General features: G+C 42.4%; 1 protein-coding gene across 1 annotated transcript in view; it reads left to right on the top strand.

Annotated features, from left to right (window-relative positions):
- Positions 1-18,236, top strand: part of Prosbeta7 (proteasome subunit beta type-4) — a 32,605-nt gene that overhangs the window by 6,971 nt on the left and 7,398 nt on the right. The window contains exons 3-4 of the mRNA XM_080283409.1: positions 5,403-5,549; positions 10,622-10,763. Coding sequence (XP_080139535.1) covers positions 5,403-5,549; positions 10,622-10,763 — 289 coding nt within the window. The remainder of the gene's footprint in view (positions 1-5,402; positions 5,550-10,621; positions 10,764-18,236) is intronic.

The raw sequence follows: 18,236 nt of genomic DNA, 5'->3' as shown, positions 1-18,236 counted from the left end.
CACCCCTTCCTTCCTCCCCCTCCCCCCTCCCCTGTCAGGTTGCCATTTGGTATTTTTCATTACCAAGTGTGGGCCAATTTGGTAATGAAAAATTCGTTTGGTAATGCATTAGAATAATGCATTACCAAATGGATTTTTCACATGTATGAGGATACACAGGATGGAGATGGTGGATTGTTTGCTCTCTCTGATTAATCTGCTACCCTACATAGTGTGAAAATAATCAACATGGTGTTAGTTATAAGGAGAGTGATTACATGTATTTCCACTTGTATATATAATTAGTGAAGAATATATGCTAGCTTTACGAATTTGGTAATGAAAAGTTATGTTTGACAATGAAAGTTGAGGAGATTGGTAATGTGGCTGTTGCGATCTGGCAACTCTGTTACCCCACCAACATCAACAGTCACAGCTTAACTCCGATGGAGAGCAGATACTCATAACAGTGCAAGCCACAGGTGCTTGTTTTTTGTGAATAAACAGTGAATAAACTGCAATACCTTGCCACTAGAACACACAGGAATTTACAGTGTTGTGCAGTGTTAAGAAATTAGAATTTATAGTGCAGAGGATTAACTGTGGACTGCAAACTGGCGGTTCAAACCAGTCCAAGACCAAGGGACTTGTAAGTACCCAGAATGTTTAATATTGTATAAACTCACCTCTAAAACCTCATTTTATGGTTCTTTTGCATTTATTTCAGTCTTTTATGTCCCTTATTGGTGTGATTTGGGTCTTAAATAGGTGCTATGCATGTCCAGAGGGAGTTGTATAGGTGTTTTTCAGAGTTAGGGTCCGTAAGTACTAGTCCATAAGCTGGGGCCCAATATCCGGACAGGACCACTATCCGGACCTGCCTATGGCTCTATTGATCCGGATATTGGAGGGGTTACTGTATATATATATATATAATATACATACAGTACACCCACTTTATAATGAAGTAATTGGTACCAGACCCTTGATGTTAAAGCTGAACACCATGCTGTTCGGTAATTTCCCAGGCTTTGTGGCTATTACCGAACAAAGCTCATACAGTATAGAGCGTCATTTGTCTGTACAGTTGTTTACAGTAACATACAGCTAGGTCTAAATTTCCCTTTTTTTCAATAAATGCTCTATATATATATATATAAATGGCTCCTCTCATGATGCTGGTCACCCAGAGACTGATGTGGCATTCTGTGGGATGCAGAGGAGTGCGTGTGTGTGTGTGTGTGTGTGTAGGGATGCTGTGCTGGTCGGTGTGTGCGTCCATTCTTTTATCGAACAAAAATTGGTTAAATGAACATAGCATTCAGCCAGCTGATATTAATTAAAAGTGGGTTCTGTATATATATCAAGGGCTTACTGTATATCTATGTGTATGTATATACAGTGATCCCTCATTTATTCGGACACTGGCCCTTGGCTCTATTAAACCATTATACAGATTTACATGCTATTATCCAGATGTAAAAATGCCCATGAACTTCGGCTGGCCAGCCGACATGTCCAGACATTTGGTATTGTGGCCGCTGGGCTCAAGCCGTGAGCAGGAAGTAGTCTGTAGCCTACGACCAGAGCTATAAAATGTCCGTCTGCCCCTGTACTGAGTGGTAAAAGTCGCGCGCCCATCCTGTCACTCCCAATGAACCTCCGGCACCCGAGCATTATGACTGTAACCTGCAAGTGGTGTCAAAATGTCCGTATGTATCCCCACTCAGTGTCCAGTATCGCGCGGCCACCTGCCTAACTCTTTCCTAACAGCCACTGAGATTGTAACACAGACTGCAAGCCATGAGTACATGTTCGGCGACAGCACCTGTCCGCCTCTCCACTGAATGTCAAAAGTTACATGGCCACTGGGCTAAGTCATGCCCAACCGCCACTGCCATCAAACACAGACCACAAGCCACGAGTACATGTTCGGTGACAGCGGTCATCCGCCTCTCTACCGGACTTCGAAAGTCATGCGGCCACTGGGAAACAGACACACACACACACACACACACACACACACACACACACACACACACACACACACACACACACACACACAGATTCCTTCCCATGATATGATTGCAATATCAGTACAATAATTTCTGTACCAATGCATATGATAGTACAGTACTGTACGGTACACAGTACAGTACTGTATGTGAGTATGACAGTATAGTACTGTACAATACACTTCCATTTGGTATGTGTATTCATTTCAGTACCTTAGTCAGCCAACTTAGCCAAGTTAGGGTAGGTTTGGTTTGGTTAGATAAAGATAACCTGTGTAATTTTGCCTGGGAAACACATTGAGCATATTTTCGAGAAAATTGTATGGTTATTTTTGAAAGGACGAGGTGAGTTTTGTTCCCGGCTGAGATGTACCAGTGGCCATCACGCATGTAACACAGACCACAAGCCACAAGTAAATGTACGGTAAAACCGCCCGTTCGCCTCTACACTGAATGGCGGGAGTCCCCCAGCCTCCAGGATTAGTGCAGAACCCCACCACCACATGTGCCTGTCCACTTCCCTACCAAATGGTCAAAGTCGCCTCGCAGGCCACATTAGTCATACGCTGCCTGAGGCGGTGATGTGCTGGTCATCTGCTGTTGCTGTCACATACTAACCCTTACCTGGGCAAACGGAAGTGAACCTTATATGCAGATGTCAGCTTACCCCATTTTGCTTCCTCTGTGCTCGAAAGTAACCGTTGGGTGCGATATGGCAGTGCTGTACTGCTTGCCAGCAAACACAAACCCTCACCTCAGTTCCCACTTTTGTCTCCATCGTGGCTGGTAGCGCTTGCAACAATGGCTGTGATTGTGGTTGCATTTGTGGTAGTTCCCTACCTTCTTCAGGTCGTAGCCCTGCTCTGCTGTATTCTTGTGTATATGGTGACGGCCCCACCACCACCTGAGAAGCAGAAGAGGAAGATTTTGAGTCTGGAGGAGAAACATGAGATATTGGGCAAGGTTGACGCTGGCTGGACCACAGGATGCATCCTTTATGAATATGTTCTAGCCTGTTCAACATTGTTCAGTATCAAGAAGTCACTTGACATGCTTTCACAGTACGGACAGGACTTTGCCGAAAGCACACTTCGGGGTGACAGGAAGTTAATGGACCAGGCCTGGCATGCCATTATCGACCGGTTGAGATTGATGTGGTTTCGTCAGCAACGCGGTGCCGGGGTGCTAGTGTGTGGGACTGAGGTGAAGGCTGATTAGGTGCATGTTTCTACCACCTAATACGACTGCTCTGATTCAACCAATGGACCAGGGTGTTACTGTGGCTGCCAAGAGACTGTACCGATGGAGGTTCCTGAACGAGATGGTGATGGAGCTGGAGGATGAGGACGCACGTGGGGAGCAAATATTGCAGAATCTTCGGCGTTATGACCTGAAGTCCGCAGTGTTCAACTGAGTGAACGCATGGAAGGAAGTCTCCATCAAAACCCTTGAAAGCATTTGGTCTCATCTCCTGCATTGAATCGATGCTGAGCACGACTTTGAGGGGTTTGACGTGGATGATTTCCACAGTCGCCTTAGAATAGCAGGAGAACTTGTGGACATCGATGATGTGTGGGATTGGCTGGACGATGACGGCGGTGATCCTGGTTACCAGACCATGTCTGATGAGGAGATTGGCACTGCTGCCTCTGCGGTCACGGAAGAGGACAGCGGGACCGACGAGGATGAGGACCCTGACTTGCAGCCCTCCACAACTCTTTCAATCCTTCTTCTCAGTCTTCTCTGTGGTTACCTGGAGGGGGTGCTGGTGAATGCCGAACACCCACACTGTGACAAGGAATTGATGCCGCTCCACTTGGCGATGGAGCTGCTGGGAATCTGGGATGCTGTCATCCTCTGGCAGAATTGTCGGTTCTATCGTTAGACCAGGATTGATTCATTCTTTGAGCCTGCGACCCCACAAGTGCCAGCCCATTCTCATCACCACCACCACCATCAGCTCGTTTTCTGCCTTCACCATCTGACCCGCAGTGGAGCACGTCGACAGCCATTGAGTCTCCGATGGAAATAAGTTTGCAGCGTCTTCGGAGTCTCCTGAGGTGGGTAGGCCACCATCGCTCCACTGCACATCACCGTTCATCGCCCTCCTCTGGCAGGTTGAGGATGATGATGATGGTGGAGTTTCTTGACCTTTGTTAGGCACTACTGTTTGCCACATGACCACATGGGACAACTCTGCACCAGCTGGAGGTGGGGGTTAAGAAGCCTGGCGGCAGTGCGCTGGGTGCTAAGTACCCCAACTGAATGTTTTTCGGCAGGTAACTTTAGGTTTCTTTCATAGTTTCCTTGGTGCTAAAACTTATTTAGGATATTCCTATGTGTGTTTTTATGTCACAGTATGGCAGGGTGACCCAAAAATAGTGCCAAAAATAGGAGGGGTACTGTACATACAGTGGTGTTTAGGTAGTGTTTTTTTTGGTTTTCAGTATTTTTTATATATATATATAATCCTATGTATGTTTTGATGTCAAAATATGCAAGAATGACTGGAAAACAGACCCAAAATAAGGAGGGTTACTGTACGTACAGTACTGTTTAGGTAGGGTGTTTCTTGGTTTTCAGTGTTTTTTTTGCGTGGTTTTCTTGCTGTTGACAATTATTTTGGATAATCCTATGTATGATTTGATGTCAAAATATGGCAGAATGACCTGAAAACACTACCAAAATAATGAGGGGTACTGTTCATATAGTAGTGTATAGATGGGGTGTTATTTGGTTTTCCTGCATGATTTTGTTGATGTTTACCATTACTTTTGATATTCCTATGTGTGGTTTGATGTCTAAATATGCCTGAATGATCGGAAAACACTGCCAGATTAAGCATAGGTACTGAACAAATACGTTAGGTATAGGTTGGAGGTGGGTATATGTAGGGTCTGGGTATTATATTTTGTTTGTGAGGTTGTGGTGGGGAATGGCATCAAAAGCTTTGCTGATATCTAGTGTGACTAGGAGTATTTTGTGTGGTGGTCTAGCTGAATTCATGCCGTCAAAAACTCTCTGTGTAAGGTTTGTAAGAAGGGTGTTTGTGGAGTGTAGTGGCCTATTTGGACTTGCCAGTAAAGTAACCAGATCGTGGTTCCCTCAGAGAATGTATCAACTGACATCTGTCATTGTAACAGTTTGAAATTTCATATTTCCTTATGAATCTTTTGGATGACTTATTTGTACTATGTAATTGTGGATCACCCTGTGCATTTACTAGAAGCTTATCATACTTCAGAACCCAAACTGTACAGTATTTGATGGCAGTTTTATGACTGGTGTAGGTTGATGGAATTAGATTTCTATACCTCCCCACCATTCCCCCCTCCCCCCTCCCCCACAATCCTGCAAGTGTTCATTCTTGTGCATATTGCAGATGTTCATTTCTTGTGCATATTGCAGACGTGATGATGAAATCTGTGGCTTCACTCCTGTGCTGAATGCAGGTGCCCTACACTGCTGGCTGACTCGGGTGCTGTATAACCGTCGCTCACGCTTTGATCCCCTTTGGCTTGAGTGTGTTGTTGCTGGCTTCAAAGATGATAAACCGTAAGTTCTGAGTGAGAAGTTGAATTTTAGGTGTGGTATTCGATAACTTACAAGATGCTTCCTTATTTCCAGAGGACTGTATAATTGATTAGTTATCTGACCCAAGTCAGATCTCGACCCCTTTTGTTTCCATATCTTCCAAAAACAGCTACATACTTATTTCTGAGTATTTGCACTCAGTACTGTTGTGTTCACATATCATTAGATTATCAGATTTACCCATAATGATTAGTTACAGGGATTCAAAAAGAGAGGAATAGTGTGCAGAAGACGTTGATAGTAGAGTGACACAAGGAAGGAAAGTAGTTGGTGCAAGGAAGGCCTTGATAAGAAGCAGAGGCTTGAGTGTTCCAGCTGCATGAGGCTTATATGAAGGAGTGTTATTGCCAACTTTAACCTGCCCTGTCCCGTCGACGTATGGGTACGTTGCAACGATTTGCATTTGCCAGTCCCGGCGACGTACCAGTACTTCATGCAATTGCAAGGTCCCTAATTTGCACAATTTTCAATTTTCGCATGTGATTTTTCGTATGTATACACGGGACACCTTCCTCTATTCCTATACAAGATGCCAAGCAGGGACAATGCCTTACACCGCATAACCTCCCCCCTCCCCCCCTCACGCCATTATCTTGGCAAAGGACCTGTTACCAGTGACCTGGCTAGTCAAGATATTCAGGGCCAGAGTGATTCCCCAATCGATGACAATGTGGAGGACAATGTTTACATAGCATTAGAAGAAGAAACAGCCAGAAATAATGATCAGGTAATGTGGCAAAAAAAGGTCAGGTATGGTGATTAGTTAGTGAGTGAAACAATACTTATAATGCCTTTATTACTACTTGAAAACCAATATACTCTCATACTACATATACATTCGTACCGTACCAAGTAAATAAATAAATACCGTTTATGAGTGGATAAAATAGTTACCCTCCCATAGAACTTTTTTTTTTTTTTTTTTTTTTTTTTTTTTTGGTGCCAGCATGTTAGAAAACCCAGTCAGGTAAGGAGGAACTCCTACCTGGATTGGGTATTTTAAACCTCAGGTGAGCGATTTCTCTATGAATTTTCGATGTTTCTCACCAAAAGCGAAGGTTTTAGCCAAAAAAATTTTTTTCGAAAATACCTCGGGACTGGGGGATGTCGGAGGTGCGGAAAACCTCGGGACGTGACGGGTTAACATATGGATGTGAGACTATGGTGTGGCAAGAAAATGAATAGTCAAGAGTGAGAGCAGTGGAGATCGGACTGCTGAGGAATGTGTGTGGAGCACAGAAAGTAGATAGGATTCTAAGTAATGTGATTCGTGAAAGATGTGGAGTGAGGAAGACTATGGACACCAGAATCAAAGAGAGTGTACTGAGATGGTATGGTCATGTGGAGAGAATGGATGACAATAGAGTGGTGAAAAAGGTATATCTGAGTGAATTTGAGGTTGGGAGGAGGCAAGGTAGGCCAAGGAGAAGGTGGAGGGATATAGTGGATGATTGTTTGAGGAAGAGAGGTTTGAAAGTTGGTGAGGCTAGGGACTGACAAGAGATCGAGGTGGCTGGATGAATATTGTGAGAAGTGCATGATCAGGGATATGGCATCCCTTTTTAATGTGACAGCGTCCAGACTCCAGATTGACTCTATTGGATACGTTTATGTGAAGCTACAGAACATGGTGAATGTTTTTGGCGTATCAGATAAAGCAAGGATTCTGGGGGCTTGAATGGTAAGTGAATGGAAGCATGGCCCATTGGATTAGGAAAATTTGAGCTGTCTGGACATTGCTACTCCTCACCCTGCCCAAGGGTGAGAAAGGAGGTCCAGATGATGATGTTGATGATGATTATCCGTAGGTGGTGGTGATCGTTATCCACTCACTTGTTGTAGTACTACTTGCTTCTTCCTTCCCCTCTCTCACTCTGTCTCTGTGTCTGCCCTCCTATCATCTTACTCCTCCTTCCTGTCATTTTTTATTACAGCAAACCCTCGTCATATGATGAACTGTATGCAATGACTCCCTCGTATGATGACGAAAAGGTTAGGATCTTTTTTCAGTGTGTGATAGTATTTTCACTGATTTGATCATTATGGTCCTGTATGAAGCCTTCCTGGTTGATGTATGATTGCTATTTTCACTTATATGATCACCAGCACGCCAACTTACTCATTTGTTAAGAGAACCTTTGAACTCGTGTCACTGTTGGGTGAGTTAAGATCAGTAATGGAACAGTAGTGTGGTGCTGGAGTTCAAGCAGCAAGTGAAGTGCAGTAAGTGTAATACTGTACTACCAACTTGGGTGAGTTGGAAGTACTTATGGTGGTAAGTGGCAAGTGAAGTGAAGTAACTGCCAGATGAGACGAGTTGGAAACGTGTTTAGACATTGTTGGATGGATGACACTAGGCCAAAAATGTATCCCCATTGAATCAGTGTTATAATTGACTCGATATATGATAAATCATCATGTGATGTATTTTTTCAAACATACTTATCATAAAATGAGGGCTCGCTGCACTCTTTTTTTTTTTTTTTCCCCCTTCAGGCAGTTTTTAATGAATGACAAGCCTAGTGGTTTCTTGTAATACCAAGAAACAATTTACAGTGCTGGGTGGTAACAATATAACCAGATTATGGGGTGAAATGCTGCCTTTTATGGTGTCCTTTTTAACTGAGTGGAGAGACATGAATGCGATCCATTGATCAAAACCTCCACACTGCTTCCCCTGCCTGGCTGTGGTGAGGTGCTGTCAGCTATAAGGGAACAGTAGTTCAGTGTATGGGATGGCCCTTTTGGAATGGTTCCTTGTCTGCAGTTGAAGGGTCTGCTTTTTCAGACAGTTTGGGTTTGATCAACAACCCCTAATTATCAGGATAGTATTATGTTACTGTAGCAAGTATGTGCTTGGAACAGTTGTGGTGTCTCTCTCTCTCTCTCTCTCTCTCTCTCTCTCTCTCTCTCTCTTTAAGTATTGTACTTGTCTAGCTGTCTAACAGAAAAGGCATATAACTCAGCACTGTATTTTGCCATAAACAAGTAGCACTGTATTTTGCCATATACAAGTAGTGCAAGGATAGACGAAGAAAATGAGCAGGGATGGTCATTGTGGCAGATGCTTGAGGGAGTGGTGGTGGTGTACAACAGGAAAGTTAAATGAAGGTAGTAACAATTTTGTATTGTGTGTGTACCTTTAGGTTGAAGTCAAGTGTTTGATGAGGGTTGCATCCCCCCTCTTTCCTTTTAATGGAGGTGCTGATGAAATTTGTAGCCTGCTGGAACTGAAGCAACTGTATTCCTGGGAAACTGATATGCTGACACTAGCACTAGACCAGATGTTCAGTGGCAGAGTGCAGCTCTTGCACTATCATGAGCAGTTCATCAACATTCCCTTGCCAGCATTCCCTTGCTTTCCGTGTATCTCATTCCTCCTTGAATGTCAGGATATCTTTCCTTCTCATACTCCTTTCTTGTGTGCAAACACATTGAAATATTTCAAGTGGCACATTCATTGCAATCTGCAGAGGATAGTTGGTGAAATTTTGATTTTGATTTTATAGTAAAGTACAGTACACAGTGCCTTATATGCAAGAGAGCGACATCTGAAGAAATTATGGAAATAAAGTAGCAGCAGCTCTTGATACAAGGCTCCTTGCATTGCAGTTTCCAATGCTGGGCAGGTGCGCAAACACTTGCGCAAAGTGCAATTGAGCACACTTGCGCTCCGGTGATATCTTTTGCGCATTGCGCACCGCACGAGACCATGCGCAATTTTGCGCTTGCGCACATTAAAAGGCAGGTGTGCAAGCGCAAACATGGTTGCACTTGCACAACTAAATTTGTGCTTGCGCACCTGCCTTGCGCACCTGCCCTGTGCACTGCGCAATCCAAGGGACACGTGGTCTTCCAAGGGACACGTGGTCTTGGGAGCTTCTGCATGGCTGCACAATGGATGGAGGAGGCTGGGGTGGGTCGCGAGTGGGTTGGTGCCTTGGTGGGGGGAGGCGGGAGGGAAGGGGGTAGTAGCATTTCTTAATATGCTTCAACAGAGATAATGTATTTTTAATAGTTTTTAAATTATTATTATTAGTAAATAATGATAAATATACATTATTAAGATTAGCATTTGCAATTCCTTACAAAAACCATTAAAACATATTATTTAAATCAAATATCCACAGCCTAATATTTTATTAGGCTGTGGTTATTTAAATCAAATATCCACAGACTAATATTTTATTAGGCTGTGGATAATTGATTTAAATACTCTGTTTTCATGATTTTTTATTTTTTGTAACGAATTACATATGCTATTGTATATCTATATTGAATTATTAAGTAAACTGTCTTGACAAGACAAGAGAGAGAGGTAAAGAGCATTATTCTGAGAGAGAGAGAGAATAAAAACGGGAATGGCAAAGGAGCGTCCATTTGAGTGAGGAGATAAGGCATAAATATCGTCTCTCTTCTCTCTCTTATTCTTCATTCCTTCCCTCCTCTCTCTCTTATTCTCTATTCCCTCCCTCCTCTGTCGGAGAGAGAGAGAGAGAGTTGATGATACAGTAATCACGTGATCTTTGCCAGTGCCTTGGTAAATATAGGCTGTTTTTCCCGGACTTACTGTACCTCAGTCACCGCGGCTGGTGGGCAGGTTGCTAATTTAGTAATTTATTTAATTATACCAATATATATTTTACAGTAATTCTCACAAATATATGCAAATGATTTTTGCTAGCGCTTTGCGACATTGCACAAGCTAAATATTAGATTGCCCACTTGCACAAATTATAAATAATAGAAAATAATAATAATAAATAAAAGTAAGTGAGTAGGTATGCTGCTTTATTTTAATATCTCAATATTTTTCAGTAATTCCCAAAAATATATGCAAATGGTTTGAGCTTGCACTTGTGCAAGGTAGTGAACTGTGGATTGCGCTTGTGCAAGGTCCTTCTTTGTTTGCGCTGCCCACCACTGGCAGTTTCTTTTTACCTAAAATGTCTCATATCAGTAGGGCTTAGTATTAATGCATTGAAATGAAACTGAAGATGTGTTTAATTGAGTGTGTACATAAATTTTTACAGATTCCTTGGCTATGTGGACAAGATTGGGACAGCCTTCTCTGCCTCTGAGGTAGCTACAGGGTTTGGTGTTCATTTAGCCATTCCAATGATTAGAGAAGAAAGGGAAAAGAAAGGCACCCTGTCTCGTGATGATGCACGAAAGGTAATCAGATGGTACACTTTTTAATACTCCATTGTCAACTACCCATATATTTCAGCGGACTTGAAAGTCTTTGCCCAGATTACTGTAACCACAGTTGCTGAAGATATTACATTTTGAAGCACACAGTACTTCAGCTTGAAACTGAATTTGAATAAATTTATATGTTCTTTGGGGAAAACCTGCAATTTTCATGTTCATAATACAGTAATCCCGCAATTATTTGACATGATGAGCCAAAGGCACATAGGATAGGGGCAAAGTTTGGGTACAGAGCAATATCCTCTACTGTACCCATACTCTACCCGTACCCAACCCTATACAGGCAAACCCTGATTTATGATACCCCTAGATGTGATACCCCGGAATAGTGATGGGGGTAGAAATACCACCCTACCCTGCCTATCGTAGGCCTACCCTGGGGTTTTTATTTTTTATTTTTTCCAGTTTTGATGATATAAGACTTAAACTTTATGTTTAGGCTGATTTATAAACTGTTTTTAGACTTAATGTGTTTTAGTCATAGGTGCAGTGAACACTGTCATTTAGGGTACGGATTCTCGCCCATCAGACGAGGTACAAAACAGTGTGGACAACTAGGCGACTCAACGAAGAATTTTCTGTGTTTGGCCTTTGAACATCTAACCTTTCATGAAATACATAATAATAATTTTAAATGAATATTAATAATTATGAAAGCCTTAAAGAGTAAATATTTCATCTATCTATCTATAGCCCGACGCCCTAATCCCGCAAAGGGTGGCTGCAGAGAAAACGCCTCCAAGTCGCTCTGTCACCCACCATTTGACTACCCTCCTCCCAACTCACCCCCCCCCACCCTCATATATCTCTCAACTGCATCCCTCCACCCCATCCTCGGTCTACCCCTCCCTCTCCCTCCCTCCACCTCATCTACATACACCCTCTTAGTCAGTCTTTCATTCTCCATTCTTTTCACATGCATTGATGAAAACTGGGACATCGATAAATCATGTGTTTACATTTGGGCTGTTCAAAGAAAAACACTGAAAATACAAAGGAATTTCTAAGTAAATGTTGGAAAGTAAGAGAAGAAAATTAAAGAGCTCAGCAACCAGAACAGTACAGGCGGGTCCCAATTTTTTGAACTAATTGGGAGCAAGGATTTTGCTCGTTAACTGAATTCTTGTTAAATGAAGTGAAGAACTTATGGGAAAAATAGGGTTAGGGAGCATTGCCTCTGAGCAACCTTCCCCCAAACCACCAAAACTGACATTCTGATCATTTTAAGCTGGAATAAGGGGGTTAATACAAGAGGGTAATACACCTGAAATATAAAAACAGCATTAATATAAGCAGAATAACATAAATTTAGGTAAAATAGGGATGGGGTCAACAACCAGCCAAGTAACCTCCACGGACCACCAACACCTGCGCCAGACAGTTTTAAGCAGGAATAAAGGGTTAATACACATGACATACAAATACCCTTGTCTCGATTCTTGTAAGTTGGGATTTTGGGGGGTTTGATGTGCTTGTTAAACAGGCGGTGCTGCAAATTCCAAGACCTCATATTAGAGAATTCTCGTTAAGCGATTGCTCATTAACCGGGACTTGCCTGTAACTAAAACAACGTAAAGAGGGGCTGTTGAAAAGGCTATCTCGATCGCATCATTGATTGATAGAACATATGTTTACAGTTGAGCTATTCAAGGGAAAATGCTTTGAAAATAAAAATGGAAATTCTAAATTAATGGTAGAAAATAAGGGAGAAGAAAATAAAGGAACTCAGCAACCAGAACAACTAAAACAACATAAAGAGCGGCCATTAAAAAGGCTATCCCGATCTCTTCATCGATTGATTAATCGTTTGTTTACAGTCTGACCGTTCAAGGGAAAATGCTTTGAAAATACAAAGGAATTTCTAAATAAATGTTGGAAAGTAAGAGAGAAGAAAATAAAGGAGCTCAGCAACCAGAACAGTAACAAAGAGGGGCCATTGAAAAGGCTTTCCTGATTGCATCATTGATGGTATTCCGCATCAAGAGAATTCCCTGTCAAAACATCATCGATTCTCCGCCACAACAGTTCACACCTTGGACGATTCTGCGTCATTCATACATTATAATTATGCATAACAGATGTTTATTTAATTGTCTTGGGACCGTCTGATGGTGGGATTGTATACAATGCTGCTTCTGCTTCTCTGCCGAGTTTGAATATGAGTCAGAGATATCGTTCTCCAGTGACCATGACTGGGTACAAGTGAGATGGACACTGGTTTTAGGCTTAGGTTAGCTTCTTTTACAGCTGTTAGGCCATTTAGATTGACTTTAACCCCCCCCCCCTTTTTTTTAGGACTTGGTTGGGGGGGGGGGGAGATCCAAGGCCCAAAAATGCATTCCAATACTTTATATGTTAAATCTATTCCAAGATACAATACCCCGTCTAGCGGTGGGTTTTTACTTACGCAATTGCATCGTTGTACCGGGGTTTGCCTGGACCTATACCCAGCCTGTATGTACAGTACCCCTCTTAATTTTGCCAGTGTTCTCTAGTCTTTCAGCTGTTCCTAGACATAAAAAAACATAGTAGAATATGCAGTATAATTCTAAACACTAATAAAACAATGCATTAAACAATGAAATACTGCAAAAACCTATCAGTATGCATAGTACCCCTCGTAATTTTTATAGTGCTCTGCAGTCTTTTGGCTGTTTTTAGATGTCAGAACATACATTAGAATGTGCAGTATAATCCAAAACACTAAGGAAACAGTGCATAAACAATAAAAATTAAAGAATCCACAGTACCTACCAGCCAGTGAACAGCAGACAGGCATCGTAACCCGCAAGGCTTCAGCAGGTGTATAGGTATCTCATATGGTCTAGTGGCTAACACTGTAACTAAGCAAAGACCAAAGAACTTCTCCTTCAATGAAGCTGGGTGATGAGTGGAGACGTGTGGTGATGTGATGGATCCCTACCGACCTCAGGAGACTCTGAAGACAGCCGCAAGCTCACTTCTAACGGCAACTCAGCGGCTGTTGTTGTGCTTGGTTGTGGATCCAAGAGTGAAGACTGGGGTCGACTGGGTGATAGTAGTGGTGGAGAGAAGGGACTGGCACTCATGGGGATGGAGGACTTGAAGAAGGAGTCGATCTTCGTCTGACATTAAGTGCGGGGATTCTGTCGGAGGATGACAGTGTCCCTGACTGCCTGCAGGTCCATTGTCAGCTTGAGTGGCACCAACTCTCTGTCACAGTGAGGATGCTCTGTATATTTTAGCACCTGCTTGATGTCTGTCTGTAGCGCACCAAGACGAGGGAGTGTTACAGTGACAGAGTGGCCAGAGTCAGGGCCCTCGTCCTCATCCACGTCACTTCCCTCTGTTGGCCCTGCAGAAACAGCAGTGATCTCCTCATCAGACAATGTCTAATAACCTGGATCGCTGCCGTCATCATCCAACCAGCCCCATCATGTCATTGACATCTACATCCTCGCCTGCGTTTCGTAGCTGAAGGTGGAAATTGTCCACGTCAGATCCTTCAGAGTCAGGCAAGGCCTCGCATCCCTGAAGGAGACGAGACCAACCACTTTCCAGGGTTTTTCCAAGCATTGGCCCTGTTGAACACTGCAGACTTGGTGTTGTAACGCCTTTGATTCTCCAAGGTCCACTCCTCACGTGTGTTGACCCCTTCCTTGTCCTCAGGCATCACCATCACCTATTCGAGGAACCTCTGACGGTACATTCTCTTGGCTGCTATGATGATAATAATAATCGTTCATTCATCATTCATGCATTTATCATCCAGTCCTGTGTTGCCTCATTGAGGAATGTAGGAGCCCGGGGGCTAGGCAAGTTGGTTCTGGCATAGAAGATGGGAACGACCAGCCTCACTCATCCCTAAGTGGCATTACATGAGCAATAAACCCCATCCATCCCTCGGATATAAACCTTCCCAGGTTCAGTCCGATTGGAGCACCTTAATTACCCACTAAACCATCAGATGCCATAATTTGGCTCAATGGTTACCACCCAGCATAGTAAATGGTTTCTTGGTGTACAGGAAACCATTTGGCATGTCACTTAGTGTAGAGTCACCTGTAGACAGAAGGAAGAGGAAAGACTGAAGGAAAGAAAGACAGAAGAGAAAGGAAGGAAAGAAGGAAGGAAGAGAGAAAGGGGCAGTCACCCAAGAGCAGCACTACATTGATTGAGTGAATGGTGAGGTAATAATAATGATAATAATAGCAACAGTAATAATAATAATAATAATAGGTGGTAGGTGGGGGCACTCACCATCCACTCACTCGATGTAGTGCTGCTCTCGGGTGGCTGCCCTTTCCTCTCCTCCATTCTTCTTTCCTTCCATCCTCTTCTGTCTTTCCTTCATTCTTTCCTCATCCTTCTGCCTACGGGTGACTTTACACTCCCTCTTCTGTTTTTCTTTCCTTCATTCTTTCCTCTTCTTTCTGCCTGTGGGTGACTCTACACTGAGTGACAAACCAAATGATTTCCTCTACACCAGGAAACCATTTACTATGCTGGGTGATAACCATATAACCAAATTTTGGCATCTGGTCATTTAGTGAGTAATTAAGGTGCTCCAATTGGATTCAGCCAGTGAAGGTTTATATCCAAGGGGTGGTTGGAGTTTATTGCTCATGTAATGCCACTCAGGAATGAGTGAGGCTGATCACTCTCATCTTAACCCTTTGAGATTTTCAGCCATCCTCCGATTGTGTCTGTGCCAGATTCAGTCGGACGCACATAGAATGCAACGTCACACAGCGATATTTGTACTTAATCGGCCACTGTACGGTAATTTTTTATGATAGACTTATGAATTTGGTACTGTTTTAAAGCTGAATAGTTGCTCTTTATCGTAGTATGGTTGAAAAAGGTAAATACAATAGCTAAAAGGCCAATAGGATGAGTAGAATTTAGTCTAAAAGGAAAGATTGCACACCCTCCTGTACAAAAATATTTGTAAAAAAAAGTACAGTATTAGAATTACATGAAATTTGATAGCACCATGTGAGTCTACAGTAAATTCCCTTTCTGTTGATATATAGGTTATGGCAATTTATGTTAGTTTTCACAGAGAAAAACGAAAGCTCTCGCTGTCACGCTGAGAAATATCCATGCTGGTAATACCAGTATTATTCTTGGTAAAAACCCATTTATTATGCATATCTGTTTGATGTACTCATCACTGTAAAAACAAATAGTTGGAAAAGGATAAACACGTTAGTGTATGAGGAACAAGGCCAGATAGGAGATGGAAAACATGCAAAAAAAATATATATATATTGTTTCATATGACTCGAATTCAAGTCATCAGAATGTCAACGGTTGGATTTATGATGACGCGACATCGTGTCATCGGAATCTCAAAGGGTTAAATGTCAGGACCAACTTGCCTAATCCCAGGATGCTGCGCTCCCCATGGGGCAATGTAGGATTGGATGATGATGATGATGTTGATGATAATAATAATCCACCCATCTATCATCTAATCCTATGTTGCCCCATGAGGAGCATAGGAACCCTGGGCTTGGCAAGTTGGTCCTGACATATAAGATGAGAGTGACCAGCCTCACTCATCCCTGAGTGGCAATACGTGAGCAATGAACCGCAACCATTCCTTGGATATAAAGCTTCACCGGCTCAATCCGATTGGAGGGCCGTAATTACCCACTGAACTACCAAGCGCCAAAATTTGGTTATACAATTACCACCCAGCGTAGTAAATGGTTTCCTGGTGTACCGGGAACCATTTGGCTTGTCACTCAGTGTAGAGTCACCCATAGGCTGAAGGAAGAGGAAAGAATGAAGGAAAGAAAGACAGAAGAGGGAGTGTAAAGTCACCCGTAGGCAGAAGGCTGAGGAAAGATTGAAGTAAAGAAAGACAGAAATGGAAGGAAGGAAAGAAGGATGGAGGAGAGGAAAGGTCAGACACCTGAGAGCAGCACTACATCAAGTGAGTGGATCTGACCACGAGAAAGCTCATAAAATTCTGCATCTAGACATAAGCTTAACTCATGGAAGGTGCTAGTAGAATTTTGCACTAGGATGGTAGGAAGTTATATGAAGGTTTGTTTTACTCCTGGACACTATTTATTCTCACTGCATTTCTGTACCTTTACTCATCAGTTTCCTGTGTTTTTATTAGCTTATTTTATAGAATATACACAAGTGAAGATGATGGTATACCATTTATACCAATTTAACCAATTTCTGGTGCCATATTTGGCCATGGAATTTTTTTTGTGGCCCAGAAACAGCTATCATTGTTGTCAGATAACTGATTTCCTAACCGTCCTGAGGCTTTTTGTGGATGTTTTTTTGTTTATGCATTGTTTCCTTGGTCTATCTATCTATCTATCTATTGCCAGATGCCATAATCCCATAAGAGGTGGCCATTTGACTTTGAGTTACTTGTTTTACAGGGAGGGGCACTAACCCTTCACCAACCCACTTGCTGACACGTATGGAGCACGTATGGTTTGGTTATATGGTTACCACCCAGTGTTGTAAGTGGTTTCTTGGCTTACAGGAAACCATTTGGCTTGTCACTCAATGTAAAGCCACCTGTAAAGGAAAGAAAAGCAATAAGAAGTGACAGGAAGGGTGGGAGAAATAGGAAGAGTGGAGGGCAGGCACAGAAAAAGAATGATAAAGGTTGAGGAAGAAGTAGGCAGCACTACATCAAGTGAGTGGATGATGGTTGCCACCACCTACCACTAAGCATTATTGTGGATAATCCTGCATGTGTTTTGTTGTCTAAATAGATTGACCTGAAAACTGCCAAAATTAGGAGGGGTACTGTTCATATGGTAGTCTATAGGGAGGGTGTTTTTTTTGTTTTCAATGTTTTTTTTTTCTCATGGTTTTGTTGGTGTTTAGCATTCCTTAGGATATTCCTGTTTGTGTTGCAATGTCTAAATATGGTAGATTGACCTGAAAACTGTCAAAATTAGGAGGGATACTGTACGTACAGTGGTGTACGGGTAGGGTGTTTTTTGGTTTTCTACGATTTTTTTCATTGTTTGCTTGGTGTTTAGCTTTACTTTGGATATTGTTGTGTTTGATGTCTAAATATGGCAGAATGACCTGAAAACAGTGCAAAAATTTGGAGGGGTAATGTACATGCAGTAGTGTATACAGTATTTTTTTTTTTTTTTTTTTTTTTTTTTTTTTTTAAGCATTACTTTGGATATTCCGATGTGTGTTTTGATGTCTAAATATCCCAAAGTGACCAGAAAACACTTTCAAAGTAAACAGAGGTACTGTACAAATAGGTTAGGTATACTGTAGGGTGGAGGTTGGGAATAGGTAGGGTCTGGGTATAGTAGGAGGATGTTGTTCAGGATCCGGATATTGCCACTAGCAGAACATGCCTTTGGCTCTGTTACATCAGGTGATTGAGGAATTACTGTAATACCTTCTCCCACTTTCCACATCACCACACTGAGCATGGAATATTCAGTC

The sequence above is a fragment of the Coenobita brevimanus genome, chromosome 97 (genome assembly GCF_032717465.1).
Source record: "Coenobita brevimanus isolate Jiangsu-jjx chromosome 97, ASM3271746v2, whole genome shotgun sequence".
In the NCBI taxonomy this organism is placed as follows: Eukaryota; Metazoa; Arthropoda; class Malacostraca; order Decapoda; family Coenobitidae; genus Coenobita; species Coenobita brevimanus.
The sequence above is the reverse complement of the archived record's forward strand: the minus strand, read 5'-3'. Positions and strand labels throughout refer to the sequence as shown.